Here is a 19,718-nt window from a genome sequence, read left to right as displayed (position 1 = left end):
TTGAAAGCCACGGAAGTTACTTTAACAGGGAAGTCGACTCTGGCTCTCAACAGTACCAAATGTGTCTTCGCCAGAGACGGTGAATTGGCGAATGTCAAAGTGTAATATATGATGGCAGGACACACCTGCGTATTACAACGAGCAAGAATGAACATCCAATAGTACCCTAAAATACAGGCGCCACTTGCCTACAAGAAGACGTGTGGGCTTGGTACCTGGGGACTCCAAAAGACTTCTCATCTCCAGACACATACAGCCTGCCAGTATTATTACTTGTGTTCCCAGCATCTATATACCATATTGTTCAGCGACTGTTGTCAATACCTCATCTTAGCCATGCCCCTTCTACAGCCTTCATCATCTCGTCACGAAGTCGAGGTATCCAAGCCGTTGCGTGTCAACAAGCCATCAATCTCTGTTTCCTCTTCTTCCTCTTCGCTATCGCCACAGCAGCCTCGACCGGTATTGAAACCAGAACCAGACCTACAGAATATCGAGTATCCTGAGCCGGTTCGTATCAAAAAGTCAACCAGCACTACCGCTCCCGTGTCTTCACCATCACCACGTCCTCGTACTAAAAAGTTCATTCGGCCGCTAGCTACGAATGAGCCATCAATTTCTACTGCGCTACCGCCGGAATCAGCTCCATATCAACATCGCCGTCTAGAGATTTCCCCCTTACCACTACGACCTCGTCTCACTCCACCATCAAAAGAGACGCCAGTCGACCCTGTTCATCGAAAGTTGGACGCGAAGACTCCTCGGTAAGTTCTCCTCTTCGCACTTCCTTCCTCGAAGCGGTTAACTTGCTATAATCTATATCTAACTTGAGTCTGCTAGCATCCCAAACTTACTCATCAGACGGAAAAGAACGTATCACATAACCAACGAGCCAGCAACAGCCGCCCTCCCTCCAGGAACCCATGTTTTGATAACGACAGGAAACACAACTCCCTCAACGTCAAAATCATCTAGCTCCCTCTCCGTCCCAATCTCTCCCTTCCGAGACCAAGAGGACCCACCTCTTCGAAGCAATTTCAACACCGGCGTCGACGCCATCCTTCCAGCACCGCTAACGCAAACCCTCGCCAAAAACAAGGAAATTCTTCAAATCCCTCAGTCCATATCTCCATCACCCACAAAACGACGCACAGAAGTCAAGAGGAGATTGACAGTAACGCGGAAAGCCATTTCCTCTTTACTTGCCCGGAATCTCGATGCAAGATTGCACAAGGATCTCGAGGTAATAAACGAGAAGCTCGAAATAACTGCACAGGCGGTGACCAAGTCAGGGGAGGAGTGGAGAAACTATGCTACTTTCGTGCCGACTAGAAGTGATTTTGGTGTATCTCAAGAGACCGGGAAGGAAGCGTTGAATGGTGCGTTGGAAGTCCACAGATATACTGATAGAAGAACTGGGGAGAGCGAGCCGGTGCAAGTAAGAGACACTATTGTTCAACGGATAATCGAAATCAGAGAGTTGACGCTGGAACACATCAGGTCGCATGGGCGGCTTCACAGGACGCCGTAGTCTATATTAATGGGTTCAAGGCTACCTACAGGAAGCTAGTTGTTAGTCATGATTACATGTGCCAATCCGTGATGATCATCTACCTAGGTATACTCAATGCCATGTATGCCCAGTGTCATCTTTTCCGAACGCCATTGCACCCTCTACCCCAGTTTTTCCCTCTAGTCAAAAGGCACTCTCCGCAACCCCCTAGCACCACCTTTCCGCGCTTCACTCTCGGCACCAACAGCCGACGGCACGGGAATGCCGCAGCAATCTCCCCAGCCGACACTTGCGTGTACATGTCTCTTTCCCATCTCATCATCAAACACTTTGACCTCTCCACCCTCTTCCTCCTCTTCCTCCTTCTCCACACCCGCTTCCTCCTCGGTACTCATTCCATCAACAGGCGGCACCAGGCTGCCAAACAGGAAGTGCTGCATGACAGGCAACTTCTCCAAGATCTCCTTGCGGAACATTTTGCGCATTCCGGATTCAATCTTTGACCAGTTCTTCGCCGAGGATATGTCGTCAAGCATAGGTGAATGCCAGCGCAGACCTTCAACGTTCTTGACCGAGTTGACAAAGGAGATTTGGTCTAGGTAGAGATAGTTCTTGCTCTCTTCTTCGAGTACCAAAGCGTTGTGTATGCTTTTCGGTGTGATGTAGGGATGATGAAGGAGTTGGGCTGCGCCGAATAAGAAGGGGAGGAACTGGTAGTCGTCTAATCCCCAAACGCCATGAGAGCCCGCAGGCTCGAGGTAGTATTCTTCTTGCACGCGACGCATGAGGCGCAGATATGCAGGCAGGACGACGAGGGCGAGCGCGGGGAAAGTTGTGCCAGGGAGTATGCCGATGCGATTCAAACAGAGAAGCCAGAGGAAGAAGTTCAGCTCGTGGCCAGATCCGTAGTCTATGCGTCGCTTGTTTCCGAAGGAGTTATGGAGGTACGTTGCCATCTCATCGACCTGCGCCTTGTCTTTCAACCCTAGTTTCTCGTGCCAGAGTGGCAATGACATCTCAACTTCGTCGAGAAATGTGCGGAAGACTGGGTTGCCGAACCGTGACCCTGTGTCTTCCCGCGGACATCTTTCCAAGACCTTGTCCGCTTCTGCTAGTATCTGGACGACTGTCTTGACTGTGTCTGTCACCTCTTCATCCCTGACGCTCGAAATGCTGCGGTCGCGCACCGAATCTGCGATGCCGAAGACAAAAGCTTCGACTAATGTGCATGTTTTACTCTTGAGGAAGAGTTGGTGATCTTCTGGGCTCAATATACGCCTCGAAGGTCGTGTATAAGCATGTCTCTCTAGGCTCGGTGGCTCAGGTAACGAAGGCGTCGGTGGGGGAGGGGCAGAAGGCGGTTCTCGCGATGTGGGGGCGCGTTTGCGGGGGATGAGCTTGGGGAGTCTGGCGCTGAGGTCTGGCGGAGGCGACGGAATGGGCGGCGATTGTGTTTGTGTCATCATGTTGTGCACTTTATGTGGTGGTCGTTTATGTGTAGGAAGCTAAGGTGCTCAGGGTCGAGATGCATGGAAAGTGGAGGAGGAGCGGGCCGCAGCTCCGAACGTCATTCACGACTTCACTCAAGACATTCGGTACACCCAACGAATTTATTGCGAATACTATGGCAATCTTTGTGCCACTCATCTTCGGCAAACATTGATTGATAGATGCATCGTCGGGTGCGAGGGAACGCCTCCGTTGTACCAACATTCCAAGCAGAGTACAACTGTGATGTCAGCGCGTTGCAACTTACTACGTCCTAGAAGTATGTCATGCATGTCTCGGCTTGGTGAGTGTTACCCAGGTTGCAGCATGCACAATTTCGTCACTCTTGTGAGCACTTCCAAGGACTCTACGGAAATAACTATCTTATGCGGAACTTGGGTACCATCGTGTATAAACGAGCTTGTATTCCACTCAGGTATTCTTCAGTGCGTAAAATTGCGTTACTCATCTCTCTTCTCCAAGTGGGTCATCCACTTCACGTCACAGTCTTACAGCATCATCCGTCCCTGATGATGCTATTATCTCTGTATCCTTTCGAAACTTTTGCATGGATTTTGAGTTTGCGTGGCGGATCTCTTTCCAGTACGAAAGAGGCCCAACACGCGTAGCTCTTCAGGTGATAAACACTCTACTGCGACAGCTGTGAAGCAAAGACAGCTCCATTCTCAGTCATATCAAGAACATCCAAACACCCACCAGATCCTACATACAATGTAACAGCGCTCCTTATCCAACACATTCCATTCATCCGACCCAGGGGTATCAACATCTTCCCAACGTGACATGTGCCTTGGAGATCTTTCCGACCCTCCAAGCCATCCTCTCTCACTCTGCACAAGAATGGACCAACTGAGCCCTTACATGACTGTGCAGCACTTGAGCATCTTAAGCAACTTAGGCAAGCCCTTCTTGACCATCTGCTCAATCTCATCGTTGTTATCCTGCTGTTGACCATGGTGTTGCTGGCCACCATGCTGTTGACCCCCATGCTGCGGCTGACCTCCATGGTGCTGACCGCCATGTTGACCACCGTGCTGCCCTGGGTAACCACCATAGCTCGGTGCCTGGGGAGGCGGTGGCATCTCGTGGACATCTCCACCTTGGAGGTTTACGAAGATCCTACCCTCGTTCTCCTCGGTGCGGTACTGCAATCCCAATTCACGGCACACTTGTTCAACTCTCGGCTTGATCTTTTGGACATGGTTCCTGCTATGGTTGCCTTTGCCCACAATGACATGAAGATGGCTTTCTCCCCTCTGCCTGGCAACCCTAATCCTCTCTTCCAGGACATCCTCGGCCTCTTCTACGAACAAGCCGTGGAGGTCAATGGTATCGCCAGCCACACGGCCCTCGGCGTTGTTTTCCCTGAAGATGTAGTCGCGCGCCTGGTTGTTGTACTGGTTCATTTTCGCTGCATGGGCTTTGCCCTCTTCGGAGAGCTCGTGAGCACGCGCTCCATCGCCGGATTCGTATGCTTGATGCGCGCGGTCGAAACATGAGGATCGCTTCGCAGCCTCCTGGCGCGCAAGGTCTCGGAGACGGTCGTACTCGGCTTCTGTATCGGCGGACGCGTGGTTCAGGGCTGTAATAGTACGTCAGCCAATGCGCATTGTAGATTGCGAGCGACAAAGCGTTGGTTGGTAAAGTCATGTCCGGCATCGAATACGTACAGCGCGAGCCCAATGAATGCATTTCCATGGTTGCCATGTTGTCGCGACACTAAATATATCAACCCAATGTGTGTGTGTGTAAAGCGTCAATGATACAGTGTGTTGTTGTTGTCGAGGCAAGGCACATTTTAAGATGGAGCTCGGAGCCGCTAAGCGGTTGCATGCAGCTTGCGAGATGGCGCAGGGTCCAGATTCGTCGTGGCTCAGCGGTGAGGATCGGGCGGCCCGATCATGGCTGGAGCGTCCAAGATTGAGCGATCGAAGTGGAGAACAGTGAGCTGTACTGCATGTGAAGCAGTATGAATATTGCGTGGATTGGTTGTGTCTTAGCTAAGCGTGTGATGCTGTTCCTGACGCTGGTGTAAGGTACCCGCAAAGCTTTGCGTGTGACTTCACGATGCGTGCCACGTAAAACATGGTTTGACAGGTTTGCGACATCCAGTGATGCCCTAGAACCGAATCTTCGGCCCAACGAAGACAATCAGGAAGGCGATTAGCCATAACCCAGCGATCATGCAATAGAGCTTGATCCTGTCCCACCAACCCTTGCCCTCAGTCATCCTCCGCAGTGCCCCCATTCTTCTGCTGGCAGCATCCATGTTCAATGTGTTCTTGTCCAGCCCAGCAAGCGCTCGATCCACTACGCTTTTGTCACCCTCGAGCGTGTTGCCAAAATGTATCGACTGTTCCTTCAACTGCCGCGCCATATCGAGCAAGTCTGTCGTGAGCTCCTCTTGTTCGTTGCGTTCGTGAGAGAGGAGCGCCTCGGTTTTTGCGAGCGACGGGTCGCCTGTCGTGGGCTTGGAAGGAAACAACGAGTTGCCGGATGCTGATTGCGCTCCCGCTGTATTCGCGTCCGCCTTTCCCCTTCGGCGGAGTTCTGATGCGATGCCCTGTGCTGCATTTTGGAATGCTTCGTTGCCTTCTGTCGCTGTCGACACATCCCGTCCGGCTTCCGTCTTTACTCTTGGTGCGTACGACGGGAACTGGTCTGCGTCTTCGTCGTCGGAATCTACAGACCCCTCCGAATCCGTGTCGTCCAGCTGGTTAAGCTCGTATATCCGCTGATTAAGCTGTTTGATGAGTTCGCGCTTCTGTTGTAGATCGTTTTGTAATTCGGCTTTCTTCGACTTGGAGGGTATCGTGGAGGCTGAGTGTTCGAGACTGAGGAGTAAGGTGCGTGCATGTTCGATGTTCTGCAGTGATATTAGTACATGCAGACGGAGATAGAGAAAGGCGCGTGAAGCTTACCGCACTCACGCGTGCGCGCTCATAGTTTGACTTTCGCAATTGTGGTGATGGGTCGACCAGTACTAGGCGGTCTAATCTGGACAACAAGCGGTTGAGATTGATGCTCGTTGTATCGCCAAAGCCTGGTGAGCGAGATCTGGTAGCCATTGTTCGACTGGGCGTGCTATATTGGGACGTTGGTGCAAAAAGGCGGCAAGAGTGATGAAGATGTGCGTGTTGGTGGGGTATCGTGTCGGCACTCGCTCCCTTGACGTGTCGGTTGGCAAGTCGAGTTTTGCTAAGGTCTTTGTGAAGTCGCTATAGTGGTACTTGGGGCTGTGCCTTTGTTGGTGCAAGAAACCGTCATGTGAATTAACGTGTTCTGGCCACGACGTCACTTTGGCGAACACCAATCGGTGTTTGATGGGCCATCCCCGCATAGCCTAAGCTTTTGCTAAGACAAGAACCCGCATACATCACGATGTCTTCAGAATGGTGAACGAGACAATTGTTGGCAGTATAATACATCTTCTTACTATGGTACATATCCTATGATCGTTTGAAAACTAACCAAAATCATCGCTATGCTGTTTTTGCGCGAATGCGGTAGCTGCAAGCTTGAACTCCAGGCATAAACATGCTAAATATTCCTAACCACAATGGTGTGTTGAAGTGGCTTTGAGGACCCAAACAAATACCAAAATCGCTGAACAATCTACTTCTGGCCAGGGGGGCTAACGGGACCACGAGTGAAGCTATGCAACATTAGCCAAGTATCGAAGCAAGCAGGTTGGGTAATACGTACTTGTTCCACAGAGTTCCAAGGAAGCCAGGCTTTCCATATGCATCGTGGAAAGATTGCCTTCGAGCCATGCTCTCCTCGTCTTGACGACGCTTAAGGGCTTCTAGGTTTCCAAATCGCTGGGCGGCAGAAGACTGAGAGGTGTTAGAACGTTTCCGGTGAGATTTGTAGCCGTGGGCTACGAAATTGCTATACATACCCTGCGGCGTCCATCGTAAGATGAGGAGCCGACTGACGACTCTGAGGAGCGACGGTCGGCCTCCTGCTTAGGTGCCTCTGGCATGGCTGGAGTGGTGTTGTCTCCAAAGACCTTGTGGCTCTGAGTGGAGTACTTTTGCTGGAATGGAGAAGGCATTGTGGTATGAGGGCAATCGATTGAAGTGTAAAGTTGTGTATGAATGGAACTTGGTTACTTGTTGTTGAAGGATGAACTGATGTGTTGATGAAGTTTAGACACCAGAGGAAATCACAGCTTCATATAACCGTTCTCCAGCTGAGTGTCTTCGAAGGTACGATCGCTCGTGGCCTGACCATTACGCAGACGATATGTGATCGTGCCAATCACAAGGGCGCTGAGAATCCCCCGCATTCCAAACGTGCAGCTTGGACCCTGAAATCTGTAACGATGACATGAGAGGGTAACGGATGAACACCAACCTGCTTTAGACCTCGCTGTTCGAAGCTAAGAGTCGCTATCCAGCGAATGAGCTCTTGATGATTCATACGCCTCATGTACGGCTCGGGATCCCCTAGCATGAACCGCCGATAACATACACCCCAGAACATGACGTCGATCGATGCTAGCAGTCGTGGTCTCGAAGACACCTTACAAGAGTCCAAACGCGGATAGCTTGTCTAGAACGGTAGCTCATGAGGCACGTGTCTGTGCCTTTTCATAGTATATCGATCGCGCTAGCTTTTCGAGGTAGATCGGGACAAGACCGACTACTGCAGGATCCTGGGGTAGACTGGGCCCATGACGGCGTGGTCGACGGTGTGTTTGAAGACGGAACCGTCAAGAAGCCACGCGCGTTGCCTTATCTCGCAGATCGTTTTGACATGATGAACACGACCAAATCCTTCATGTACAAAGCTTCGGAGCTGACAGTGCCTTTATCGCCATGGTTACATTCGACGTTGTGCCTACCTGACGGGCCACAGGGACACTGACTGGATTCTCGGAGGATACAGATTTGTTTTGTTTTTTGAACGTCGCTGATGTCATTCTCAACGGCATGTCGGACTGCTGCTCGTCGTGCATTGTGTTGCGTCGTACCAGACCCTTTATCAAATTCACGGTCGGCGAGCCGACGGGACGCTAAGCCTGAGTGGCCATGTCACGTGTATGACGTAGATGGCTGACTAAGAAACACGCCATACTCTTTTTGATAAGCGAAAAATGGAAGAAATGTCTTTCGCGTTTGCACCGCAGTACTCTTCCTCACCATTAAGGCCACTTGAATTCTCGATTGCAGGCTCTCGCCAATCTTTCCGCCATCGGCGCAACCTGAGTCAACCTCGCCATCCAAAAGGACACGCGTTTTGTCCCGTGTCTTTAGAGTTTGAGGCTCCCCGCTTTTGGGTAGCAAGCTGTTTCTTCAAGGTGAAGATTGGCAGGTACTCATGCCGATCCTTCGGGCATAGAAAAGCCGGGCCGATGAGAGAAAATCTCGTCCGTTCCGTCTCCTTGCTCATGTTGCGGCTCATCCTCCCTTCCCTTCAATGCAGCCTCAGACAGATTTGGCGCAAACACAGTGCGTATCATCGATTGCACTGCCTCAACGTCTGCTTGAAATTAGCGACTACGAGGTGACATCTACTCGGATTCGCAAACACTCAGCAAAGGTACGTGAAGCAATGATTCTGATCGCCAACCCCTTTCCTCTTTCCTGATGATACCACAAATTTCAAAGCATAGTTCATCTTAGTCTTCGGACAGTGAGGAACGAATTCAGCAATGTCTTTCGCTCCTATCTGACATTAAATCTCTCCCTTGCATATTTTCATTCGTTGTGCGAACGCATTCTAACAATGAATAGACTTCCCGAACATTCCATATCGCTTGAGTCTTGTACCACAAAGTAGGTCATAGTTACTATGCAGCGCCTGGCAGAAGCTCGTTGCATGGTAAGCGACGCATCGGTTCGAGACACCTAGAGGCTCAATGCTGTGCGCGGTTTCCTACACAAAGCCGCCGACGATGTGTGTGCTACAGAACACGCTTAATGAGGCAACCGCAGTGGGGTTGTATCACTGTGATGTATGCAGGTGCCGCTGTAATCTGTCGTGAAGCCATGTCAGATGTAGCCCTCTCGGTAGCTACGTGCACGCTTTTACGCGCGCACACTGTCACTTTCCTTTACGAGGAAATTAAATTCGAGGAGGCAGTCAGTGCGGAACGTTGCGGGTGAGCCGGCTGAAGGGAGGGAGGGACACCGTTGTTCCATAGCCCAAATCGTATCAATCACAGGTACCGGGCTATTGCGCGTTCGCCGGGAGCCGCGCAACGCTCAGCCTCTCCCTGCTTCGCTGCAAATCGCCGCAATGATTTGTGAGCATTATTGCCGCGGCAGAGTTTAATTCTGTTGATCGCGGGACTACACGAGAACCAAATCGATCTTGTGCACCACCGGCTGCCAGAGTCCCTGATTTTGCAGGTTTGACGGCGCTGTCGAGCCGCCCTCCGGCGTCGCGGTTGGTGGTTGGCAGCAGCGATCGTTTCCCACTTTGCAAACCCGGCATTCCCCTGACTGCAATTCAGTTTAGATTCCCACATTTCAACCCATGAGCGACAAGAATATTTCGCCGACTCGGAACACTGTCCTCCCATTGTGAGTCGCGAAAGGCGCAGGGTAACTGGAGAACCGAGCTCCATGTCTGTGACGTTAGCGTTTGACACAAATTGATAAGAAGTGCACCCGTCCCTACCCAGCCGCAAAAGAATTTTGGCCCATTGGTTTTGGAACCGCCGAAGCACCGCAACAGGATTTTACTCGTGGGATATGCTTGTGGGGCTCGCTCCTATGCGTTGGCACTCGTACTAAGCCACCAACCGGTCAGCACTCTTGCCCGCCCACACACATTCTTGTCCCGCTCGTTTCCTCCCTCCCTCTTCAACACCACACCACCAACACACGAAATCGACAATCGCCTCTGCCAACAAGCAACCCCCAGCGATTTTTCTTGCACAATTTGCTAGAAACGAACATCAAAGTCGACGACCACAAAAAAAGAGCCCTTGCTCAGGATGACAATTCGGAGCCCAGACGGAGCCCTATCCAGGTACTTACTGCCCAACGGTTTTCCCCCAACTCATGTTCTGCTTTACGCGTTTCCTTACGTTTGACTACTACGACATCCTGTGTTGCTAGATTCATGTGTTTCTTTCCTACTGTTGTTTGCTTTTTGCTCTGCCGCCATTACAGCCCACAAAAGGATGCCCAAAGGATGCCACAGGACAACCTTCCAGAGGATCTACCGCCCCGGTAATGGAGTTCCACATGGCCACTTTTCTTCAGTTACCAAAACCGGATGCTTCCCTGGATCAGCCTCCTAGGATTCGAGAGACGTAGCACACTGCCCTTGCAGTGTTTGTAGAAACGACAACCACGAGGCCTCGCTGCCCCGACTTCAGAGCAATGATGTAATGCTCTCGAAACGGCGGTGAACGGACACAAGTGGATCCTCGCGCTAGTCACATGCGCTACGACGCACTATTACGAAAATGATATACGACAAAGGCATGCAACCCTGCATCGCCTCAGGACAACGTAGGCAACTCTCAGCAATGTCGTTCAATTTATGTTGTTGTTCGACTGCGCTAAGCGACAAACGACTGGTAGTATCAATGTACGCAATCCATTCCAAAGGAAGCCACTATCCTGATGAACCCGTTATGGACCAGACCGAGGAACTTCTCTGCCAAGAGGAACAATGACATGGACACCTTGACCTGGACTTCCCACCGGACGCTAATGAGACCCTTCCATGGTCTTGGAGTTGATTTGGAGACAGTTGGACTTACGAAGTACGTATTGGAGGCTATAGCTCTAGCCTATCCACATCGACCTATTGATCCGAAACTAACTTGAGTGGTGTTAAAGGAGCACAAGATGTTCTGGATGATCAGTTCCCTTCATTGTCTCTGGCTTTCCTCTGGATAATACTGGATCGAACACTGGATTACTATTCTGTCGCCTTGGGACTTCTGGATTCATCGCAACTCACCATGCAAGTGGTGTTTACTCCGTAGGAACCTCCCCGCCACTTCGCCAGCCATGGACAGTACCGGTATCCTCCAGGTGCGTGCTAACCATACTTACCCTTCTGCATTAGCTGACTCGTTGCTTATAGGTCTCGCTCGGACATACTAACATGGCGTTTTCCTTTTCTGTCTTCACGAACATGTCAGGTTTGCAGTGCGAATGCATGGAGACTAACTTTTGGCGTCTAGCGACTCTTTCTTCGACTCACCACCGGAGACTGCATTCTTCATCTCAAACATCACTGAGTGGCGAAAGGAGATTCCAGCACCTGTTGTTTCCGCGCCGGACTTTCCTTTCTCTTCAGACTTCCAGGACATGCACACTTCAGACTTGTTCGAATTGAAAGATACTGCGTCTGAGTGCAGCATGGACAGCGCATATCAGAGCCAGAGTGGCGCCAGCCGGCGCGGAGCCCAGAAGCCAGAGTTACACCGCCAGGGGAGCCGGATGAGCAACCAGTTCGTTGGCAGCGATATCTACTCGCCGACCATGAGCTCCGAAAACTACAGCGCATTCCCAGAGAACCTGGACATGAGCCACATGCATCAGCCAGCCACATCCGGAACATGGAATGCCACAGAGGGACCCCTCTCGTATGCTAACTATTCTACTGCTCAGGACTACACACATTACTCGACAGCGAACATGCCCCGCTTCGGGCCCGCTACCCTCAGCGACTCACCACAATGGGCTACACCCGAGACCAACTTCCAGAACAACCCATTCACATTCACATCGTGGCCTACGAACGACAACATGTTCAACACCACTCCTCAACGAAACTGGCACAGCGCCTCTTTCGATACTCCAGAACGTCCCACTACCCTGCGCAACTCATCATCATACTCTCTTCAAGAAGAGTCACGGCGAGCGTCAGCCCAAGATGTCGGCTTCGGCGCATTTGTTGGTACTCCTACCAGCACTACTAGCGTTCATTTCCCCCAGCCAATGAACAACACTATCGAAGACGCCAAGCCTGCGTCTGTGGCGCAGTCAGTTGACGATAACGAAGACACCCTTTCCCAGTCTGAGGCGGCCGAGACCAAGCTTGAAGAAGAGCGTACCAAGGTCGCACGCAGCCACCCACTCTACCAACAAACACCGGACAAGGATGGAAAGTATCACTGCCCCGAAGAGGGTAAGGCAGGATGTACGCACAAGCCCACAGCCTTGAAGTGCAACTACGAGTAAGTCATTCACCCATCACGCAAATCATATCGCAACAGAAGCTGACTTCTTCAATAGCAAGTACGTGGACTCTCACCTGAAGCCATTCCGCTGCAACAAGAAGACGTGCGTTGGCGTGCAGTTCTCTTCTACTGCATGCCTCCTCCGTCACGAGCGTGAGGCACATGGCATGCACGGTCACGGAGCCAGGCCACACCTGTGCCACTTCCGCGATTGCGAGCGTGCTGTGCCGGGTCACGGGTTCCCTCGTCGCTACAACCTCTTTGACCACATGAAGCGTGTCCACCAATACGACGGGCCCACCACAGAGCCTTCGCCGCCAGTCCAAGGACAAGCTCCTCGCAAGTCGGCGTCTCGCAAGCGCAAGGCGTCAGCCGAGGAGACTGGCGAGAAGCGCGTCAAAGTCGTTAAGCTTACTGCTGAGCAACAACGCCAGCAGCGCCGTGAGGCCCTCACCAAGGAGTTCTTGAGCAAGAAGCAACACATCATTGATGTCTTGACCAATCTCAGCACTCCCAGTGATCTTGGGGACGACATTCAGCTCACAAAGGAGGTTGTTGGTCTTCACGACATCTGCACTCAGTACCGGGATGTCTTCGGCGGCTGAATGAAGCACACGTGTCTGGTAGACTTCGTCTGCTGATACAGCCGCAAGCAGGTTTGTCATCACACAGCCGGACCCCTACCCTTGTTTTTGCAATACATATATACACATCGCGTTTGATTTTCTGCGTTCTCCGAACCCGGATGGATTCCCGCGTGCCAGCGGATGAAGGACCATGACTTGCCACAAGTCTCGGATGGATGCCTCTTGCCCTGGTTGGCCACAACTCCGGAAACAGACCCAGGATACAGAGCCAAGGACATGTCCCAGCCGTGGACTGGATGCCGCAGGATCGCTAGTCGACTCTAAGAGCGACAGTAACCCCGTTGAGGGGAGATGGACTAAGGTCATACTCATTGCAATATGGTTGGCATGAGTTGGTTGATGTATCAGATTGATCTATTGTTAACGGAGGAGTGTAATTAGTGAAGCTGTATTTCTTTGGATATGGAATTCTATTTGGGTACGAAGAAGGATGACCATGGAGAGAGGTCGGTCTTGTATCGCCACCATTACCCGCCGCGCGGACGTTGGTGGCTGGAGGGGGATGTTTTTGTACATAGTATTGTTACTCATGCTGTTCTTGTTTTACGCTCATATCTCAAAATCAGTGTGCATAACTGCTTGCCAATGTGGTGATAGTGACAACGCGCATGCGGACTCCTTCACAGAGGGCTTCGAGGATGTTCGGCATACTTCGGCAACCCCTCTATGCTTCCAAATACCTTCTTCCAAGATAGGACCGATCGCGTCAACTCCCAAAAGTAGGAAGCAATCACCGACGTTTTGAACGGCGCCCCACCGCAGTTGGGTTTTCGTCCGTAAGACGTAGTGGGCGGGACAAGCCGAGGTTCTGTGGCAGGTGGCAGCCCCCCAACCACCCAAGCCCAGAGCCAACGATCGGGTCTCCATCAGGGTCTTATTTCGTAAGCCGCAAACTGTCAGCCAAAAACGTGCAAGGCCAGACCAGTGCCTCTCGAGTAAGCAGAAAAAAACGATCAACGGAGCTCCGTGTTTTGTCAGTGCAGGTCTAAGATCACATGTCATGATTCGATTGGGAGGGGCGACAAGCACAGCCCCGCGTATCGCGACGAACTTCAGGCCTGTTTTGCGACACAACTTAAAGCACCGAAGCTTGACCACCACTTTTGCACCTGTCTGTTACTCGATTTCTACACGTTCCTACACACCTAGTACCGGAAAGAAGTTTGACCACGTAACAAAAGAAAGAACAGGAAGAAAGGCGCTTTACACAACCATGGCTTCCGCTACCAGCTTCTTCGACTTCAAGCCCAAGGACAGTACGTTTACTAATCACACCACCTCTTCTGATGCACTTCAGCCGCTAACAACTCACAGAGAAGGGCTCTCCCTACGACCTCAACAAGCTCAACGGCAAAGTCGTCCTCGTCGTAAACACCGCCTCGAAATGCGGCTTCACACCCCAGTTCGAGGGTCTGGAGAAGCTATACAAGGAGGTCAAGGGCAAATATCCCAACGACTTTGAGATTATCGGCTTTCCATGCAACCAGTTTGGTGGCCAGGACCCAGGCTCCAACGATGAGATCCAGGAGTTCTGCCAGATTAACTACGGCGTTAGCTTCCCAGTCCTTGGAAAGATTGATGTAAGTACGAGTAGAACCCTCTCACACCACATTGTCTTGATATATATACGAACTATCCCCCATACGATGACTGAACACTGGCTAATCCTTCCCTCTTCCAACAGGTCAACGGCGCACAGGCAGACCCCGCATTCGAATGGCTTAAGAACGAGAAGCCCGGCCTCATGGGCCTCAAGCGCGTAAAGTGGAACTTCGAGAAGTTCCTCGTCGGCCGTGACGGAAAGGTCAAGGGCAGGTGGGCAAGCACCAAGAAGCCTGAGGACCTAAAGGCGGAGATCGAGAAGGAGCTGGGCGGCAAATAAATGTTGAGCGTGAGTTTGGAATGATTGCGCATTGACGCAGGTCCTGTGAGCGCCAGGATACATGATGGAGTATTGATACCACTTGCATTGAATGGAATTAATGGCATTATCCATGAACTGGCTGTGCATGGTTGTGCCCTGGTGAATACCGTGAGACAGACGGAGGTGACATGCTAATGGCAACGAGGGTTAGATATACTCCTCGAGTATGTATCCCGCGTCGTCACAGCCTCAGCAATACAGATGTACCGAGCTTTAACCTAACGCAGAATACATGCATAAGTGGTTTTAATGTCTGCCCACACATCATTCAGACCTCGAGGCTCTACAAAAAGTACAGGATTCTGCTTGCTTGTCACTTCCATCCGCTCCTTGACCTTGTCACCCAAAGAGCTGGCGATTATCGACATGTGCGCTGGAGCTGGCATCGATCTTACTTCCGATAAAGAGAACGAGAGCAAAAACATGTCCCAGACTCGTGGACAATACCGAGCAAAATATGTTTGGACAGGACAATGTTACAGAGAAAACTCGTAACGGAGAGTGGTGGTGATAATTGTCATCATCGTCAGTATATGCATGACAACAAAGGTCGATAGATGGAGTGCAGGACGGAACAAAATGTAAAGCAAATGTTTTATGATTCTCTAACAACAACTGTAATATGATTTTCTCGCCTTTTTCTACGTACAAAAGCTGTGATAAGCCCACGAGGGCAACAAGGAATGTGAGAAATTGAATGCCACTTCTTCAGGACAGCCGACGAAGCCCTCCGCACTGCAGCCAGGGTAACCCGTCTTACGTCATGTCCTCCATACGACTTTTCACTGCCCATGTCGAAGTGTGAAGTCTCGGATTCATACGCATGGCGGCATACGGCCGCGTGTTGGCACGAGTGCATGAGCGATGGCGCCTGGAGGATAAGTGCCATGTTGGGCTGCAGTACGGACTGGATCCAATATTGATATCGGTGCTAACGCACTGGCAGTCGCCTTCTTTGGTTCTACCAACGGAGCGCACTGTAGATTGGACGGCTCCCGGCGAAGCATCTTGCCCCAGTGGGTGGAAGAGAGGCTCGTAGCCAAAACGTGGAAAGAAACCAGTAGGAGTAGTTCCCATGGTATCAGGAGACAAGAGATCAGTCGTATCCGTTATTACCAGTGCCTATCTGGCTGGCAAAAGCCGTAGAAACGCTACGAGCATCGTCATCCTCGAAGCCACCAAGCCCACGTGGCAGACCACGACCAGCGCCGAAGCCAGTTCCAACATTCGGGCCCTGGCGGGTGTTCTCTACGTAGCGGTTGAGGCGGTCAGACTGGCTGAGTGAAGTAGGCTTGTTGTAGTCGTTCAAGCTTAAACCAGACAGGCTGATACCGCCCGGTGCATCGCTGCGAGTATCGGTAAGCTCACTGGCGGCGATTGACTCACCAGCAACGCTTTGAGGTGCGCCGTTCTTGCCCTTGCCATTTGGACGACCAGGAAGAGGCCAAGACTCCTGGAAATTGGAAAACATCGGAGGATAGTTGGACGGGACACCAACACCACCGAGGGCAGAAGAGTGGACTGAAGAGACGTCGTCTGGGATGTAGCCGACAATGGATCCGTTGTCGTTGTACTCCTGGCGAGGCTTGTTGCCATTGAAGCCAGCCTGGCGACCAGATGTCATAGCGTTGGCATGCTGGTAGGCCATCTGGTAACGCTGAGGTCCACGGTAGGTCTGCTTTGGGCGGCTGAACTGCAGAAGCGAGACCTGCAAGTTGGTCAAAGGACCCTCAACAAGGCAGTTGCGCTCCTTGAAATGGAGAAGAAGGTAATGCCACAAGGGGTGTTTCGAGAGAACCTTGGGGTTACCCAGGATGACAAGACCATACTTGGCACGGGTCAAGGCAACGTTGAGACGGCGAGGATCGCTCAAGAAACCAATACCCTGGTGGTCGTTGGAACGAACGCAAGACAAGATGATAAAGTCCTTTTCACGGCCCTGGAAAGCATCGACGGAGGCAACCTCAACTTCCTTGTAGTTCTCTTTCTTGAAGCTACCCGTTGCCTGCATAGAACTGACAACGTAACTGCGCTGACCTTCATATGGGGTAATGATACCGATATCGCCAGGCTGTACACCAGCCTTGAAGAAGCGAGTGACGATCTTCTCGACGTTCTGGGCCTCGGTACGGTTGAGGTAGGATGTACCGGACGCTGAAATCTCCTCTGCGCCGAGGTTGGACCAGAACATCATTGGGCTGTCAACGACAGGCCAGGGGAAGTCGACGTCGCGACGGATGCGTTCCTGCATTGTGACGCCGTTCTGGAGAGAACCTTCGTAGAACATGTTTGAAGGAAATTCCGAGAGACAGGGGTGCATACGGTACTGAACCTGAAGGCGGATGGGTGAGCATCCCAAAATGACCAGACGCTCAAATAGGGACTGGTTGAGACCAGCTGTTGCGGCCTTCTTGTTCATGATGACGGGACCAAGTTGCTGGTGATCACCAACAAGTACGACCTGCTTGCATCCGAGAACTAAGGGGATCATACACTCTGGCTCAGCTGACTGAGTCGATTCGTCAATAAGGACAGTGCGGAACTTCATCTTGGAAAGGCGAGGATCTCCGGCACCAACACAAGTACAGCAGATGACATCGGCTGCGTTTAGAATCTCACGCTCGGCTGCACGAGTGAGCTGCTTGAACTTCTTCTCGTCCTGACTTGACAATTCGCCGACATCGCTCTTGAGCTGGTTCAACTTGTTGAGCTCAACGTTGGTGTCGTTCATGCGGACTTGCTCGTGAAGGGAGAGGAAGCCAACTGGAGATTCGACATCCTCCCTAGATTTAGCGGTAACACGAACGGTCTTCAACCCAGTAAGATGGATACGTTCACACAGCTGGTCAACAGCAACGTTGGAGGGCGCGCAAACTAAGACTTGACTGCCGCTGATCTTGCAGAGATGGTAAATAATGGTGGCTGAAGTGACAGTCTTTCCGGTACCTGGAGGACCCTGGATCAAGCTAAGTGGCTTTTGAAGGACGCTCTTCACGGCGTTGATCTGACTAGCGTTCAATTCAGGGAGGCCCGGTACGCTGAACTTGCGGGGAATCTGAATCTTCATGGGTGCAGCAGCAACCTCATGGCCGAGAAGACGGTGAAAGATGTAACCTGACACGCTCATCTCGTCGATGGCAAAAGTCTTCATGGCGTGTTGCATGCGGTCGAATGAGGTAGCCTTCCAGACGTAATCGGCGCTGAAGTTGTGTGTGCATTCGGTAGGAACAGACTTGTGATCGCCCTTGGTGCGCAGCTCAATTGTCACCTCATCGGACTGGTTATTGGGAATCTTGATGACATAACCAACACCCTCCCAGTGTGGGCGGAGTTCTCCAGTGTAGCGTAGTCGCATTTCGTCGCCGACTGCGAGTTTGACGTCGCCCAACTCAAGCTTGGGGAGGATGAAGCTAGCGGTATGCTTGTTGTTCAGGGCCATATCCCAGCGAACCACAAGATTATCCTGCGATTGTGACTCCTTCAACTTGCGGTCGTAGTCGGCCTCGATCTTAACCAGGGGACCAAAGACGTTCTGGTATTGAAAAGCGTCATCGTATCGGAGCAAGACCTTGGCAATAACCTCCTCTTGACCAGCGCCCTTTTCAAGATCGGCAATGGTGGCATTTGCGTTGTCCTTCCACAACTCTTCAAGTTTGGCAATGGTCTGGGGGCTAAGGTGGCGGGCGCGGAGTTGTTCCTGGTCAGTTGGGGCAGGTACAAGCCAGGGAAGGAAGGAGCGGTCTTCGATCAGCGGCTGCCAACGCGAGGTATCCCAGTTCATGTCTTTTTGGGAAGGCATAGCAGCGCATGGCTGACGGCACAGCAGAACAACGACGGTGTCTGATTTGGCGGGGATGAAACCGAGGAGAAATACGTTCTTGGTACCACAGTTATAGCATTCGAGCGTCGTGTCGCCGAGCGAAGAGGCGGGGTGGAGCTGGACTTCCTTGTGACGGGCGCGAACGAGATGGTTGATGATATGCGACGACGAAGAGTTGCCACGAGCGCTGCAGAACCACTTGCTGCATGCGAGACACTTGACGACGCTGCCGGCATTGTGAATACCACAGTATGCGCCTACCCAGGAAATTAGCATGTCTCCCATATCCACCCAGACCGTGTTTACGTACAAGCATGTGCTGGTAGTTCGACCTCAGCATCCTCCGCCCGCATAGCAGACTGGCCATTGCGCCCACCCACCGGCATACTGGCCATGCTCTCCAGATCGTCTTCATCGTACTCCTCGTCGTCATCCGCGCGTCGTCTACGAGAAAGACCGCCGCGGGAAAGGTCGCCGTCTAGGATACCCTCGTCTACGTCGCCGGCATTGATGGTGGCGGCGGAGTCGGACACCAGGTGGTTGCCCATGTGCGTAAAGGCGCCCTCCATAGTGAAGGCTCGCGCCGGAGGCTCTTTGGTTAATTCGAAATTCGTGGGGTTGAGATTGGAGTTTCGAGGGCAGTTGCTGCCGAAGGTGTTCGGATCGGGGTGTAAACAAGTCTCGTGCTCACACCATTTCCAGTCGGGATCTTTGGTGGTTGCGCTTGGCGTGTTTGCGCGCGAAAGTGGTTGGTGTGGCGGAGAAGATTGTGTCTCAAGGTTACAGCAATTCAGCGGGGGTCGGAATATCGGAGCACACGGCTTAGCGCACTTTCACCTGACGCAGTCGCGACTTCCTCCACAAAACACTCACTCCACGTCAAACAAGCGAATCTCATTCGAATCCCGCTTCGCCCTCCTGTCCTTTGTGGTTCCGGAACACCACCATGCCCAAACTCTGTGGCAATGGAGCCTCTCTATCCAACCTCATAACGAATCTCGAAACTCAGTTGTCGTACCGCCTGCAGAAGAGCCGCATTTGTGGATCGTCTACCCTAGTGCCAACGTCTTTTCGTTGAGGATAGTTGAAAGTATACTTTCCTCATACACGTTACCGCAAGCATCTTCGAGCCACAAGACCCTGACCAA

The 19,718-nt window shown here is 51.9% G+C and overlaps 7 protein-coding genes across 7 annotated transcripts; 2 read left to right on the top strand and 5 right to left on the bottom strand.

The window, feature by feature from the left end:
* Nucleotides 1-1,692: 1,692 nt before the first annotated feature.
* AA0111_g5858 (Serine/threonine-protein phosphatase 2A activator 2) lies at nucleotides 1,693-2,979 on the bottom strand (the record flags this gene model as incomplete). The annotated part of the gene is made up of 1 exon (XM_028652016.1): nucleotides 1,693-2,979. The coding sequence occupies one exon, from the start codon at nucleotides 2,977-2,979 to the stop codon at nucleotides 1,693-1,695; it is 1,287 nt and encodes a 428-aa protein (XP_028506469.1).
* Nucleotides 2,980-3,879: 900 nt separating this feature from the next.
* Nucleotides 3,880-4,720, bottom strand: AA0111_g5857 (hypothetical protein; the record flags this gene model as incomplete). The annotated part of the gene is made up of 2 exons (XM_028652015.1): nucleotides 3,880-4,604; nucleotides 4,693-4,720. The coding sequence occupies 2 exons, from the start codon at nucleotides 4,718-4,720 to the stop codon at nucleotides 3,880-3,882; spliced, it is 753 nt and encodes a 250-aa protein (XP_028506466.1).
* A 421-nt stretch (nucleotides 4,721-5,141) lies between these two features.
* On the bottom strand, nucleotides 5,142-6,090 carry AA0111_g5856 (hypothetical protein; the record flags this gene model as incomplete). The annotated part of the gene is made up of 2 exons (XM_028652014.1): nucleotides 5,142-5,888; nucleotides 5,944-6,090. 2 exons carry the CDS (start codon nucleotides 6,088-6,090, stop codon nucleotides 5,142-5,144), a joined length of 894 nt encoding a protein of 297 aa, XP_028506465.1.
* Nucleotides 6,091-6,637: 547 nt separating this feature from the next.
* On the bottom strand, nucleotides 6,638-7,079 carry AA0111_g5855 (hypothetical protein; the record flags this gene model as incomplete). Its single annotated transcript, XM_028652013.1, has 3 exons — nucleotides 6,638-6,677; nucleotides 6,728-6,858; nucleotides 6,924-7,079. 3 exons carry the CDS (start codon nucleotides 7,077-7,079, stop codon nucleotides 6,638-6,640), a joined length of 327 nt encoding a protein of 108 aa, XP_028506468.1.
* A 3,922-nt stretch (nucleotides 7,080-11,001) lies between these two features.
* Nucleotides 11,002-12,784, top strand: AA0111_g5854 (hypothetical protein; the record flags this gene model as incomplete). The annotated part of the gene is made up of 4 exons (XM_028652012.1): nucleotides 11,002-11,025; nucleotides 11,078-11,130; nucleotides 11,178-12,176; nucleotides 12,235-12,784. 4 exons carry the CDS (start codon nucleotides 11,002-11,004, stop codon nucleotides 12,782-12,784), a joined length of 1,626 nt encoding a protein of 541 aa, XP_028506467.1.
* Nucleotides 12,785-14,039: 1,255 nt separating this feature from the next.
* On the top strand, nucleotides 14,040-14,708 carry AA0111_g5853 (hypothetical protein; the record flags this gene model as incomplete). Its single annotated transcript, XM_028652011.1, has 3 exons — nucleotides 14,040-14,082; nucleotides 14,141-14,406; nucleotides 14,511-14,708. The coding sequence occupies 3 exons, from the start codon at nucleotides 14,040-14,042 to the stop codon at nucleotides 14,706-14,708; spliced, it is 507 nt and encodes a 168-aa protein (XP_028506462.1).
* A 1,138-nt stretch (nucleotides 14,709-15,846) lies between these two features.
* Nucleotides 15,847-19,139, bottom strand: AA0111_g5852 (Regulator of nonsense transcripts 1; the record flags this gene model as incomplete). Its single annotated transcript, XM_028652010.1, has 2 exons — nucleotides 15,847-18,827; nucleotides 18,881-19,139. The coding sequence occupies 2 exons, from the start codon at nucleotides 19,137-19,139 to the stop codon at nucleotides 15,847-15,849; spliced, it is 3,240 nt and encodes a 1,079-aa protein (XP_028506461.1).
* Between the last annotated feature and the right edge of the window lie 579 nt (nucleotides 19,140-19,718).

This window comes from Alternaria arborescens (genome assembly GCF_004154835.1).
Source record: "Alternaria arborescens strain FERA 675 chromosome Unknown contig_12, whole genome shotgun sequence".
Taxonomy (NCBI): domain Eukaryota; kingdom Fungi; phylum Ascomycota; class Dothideomycetes; order Pleosporales; family Pleosporaceae; genus Alternaria; species Alternaria arborescens.
Note: the sequence above shows the minus strand (reverse complement) of the source record. Positions and strands in the feature narration are given on the sequence as shown.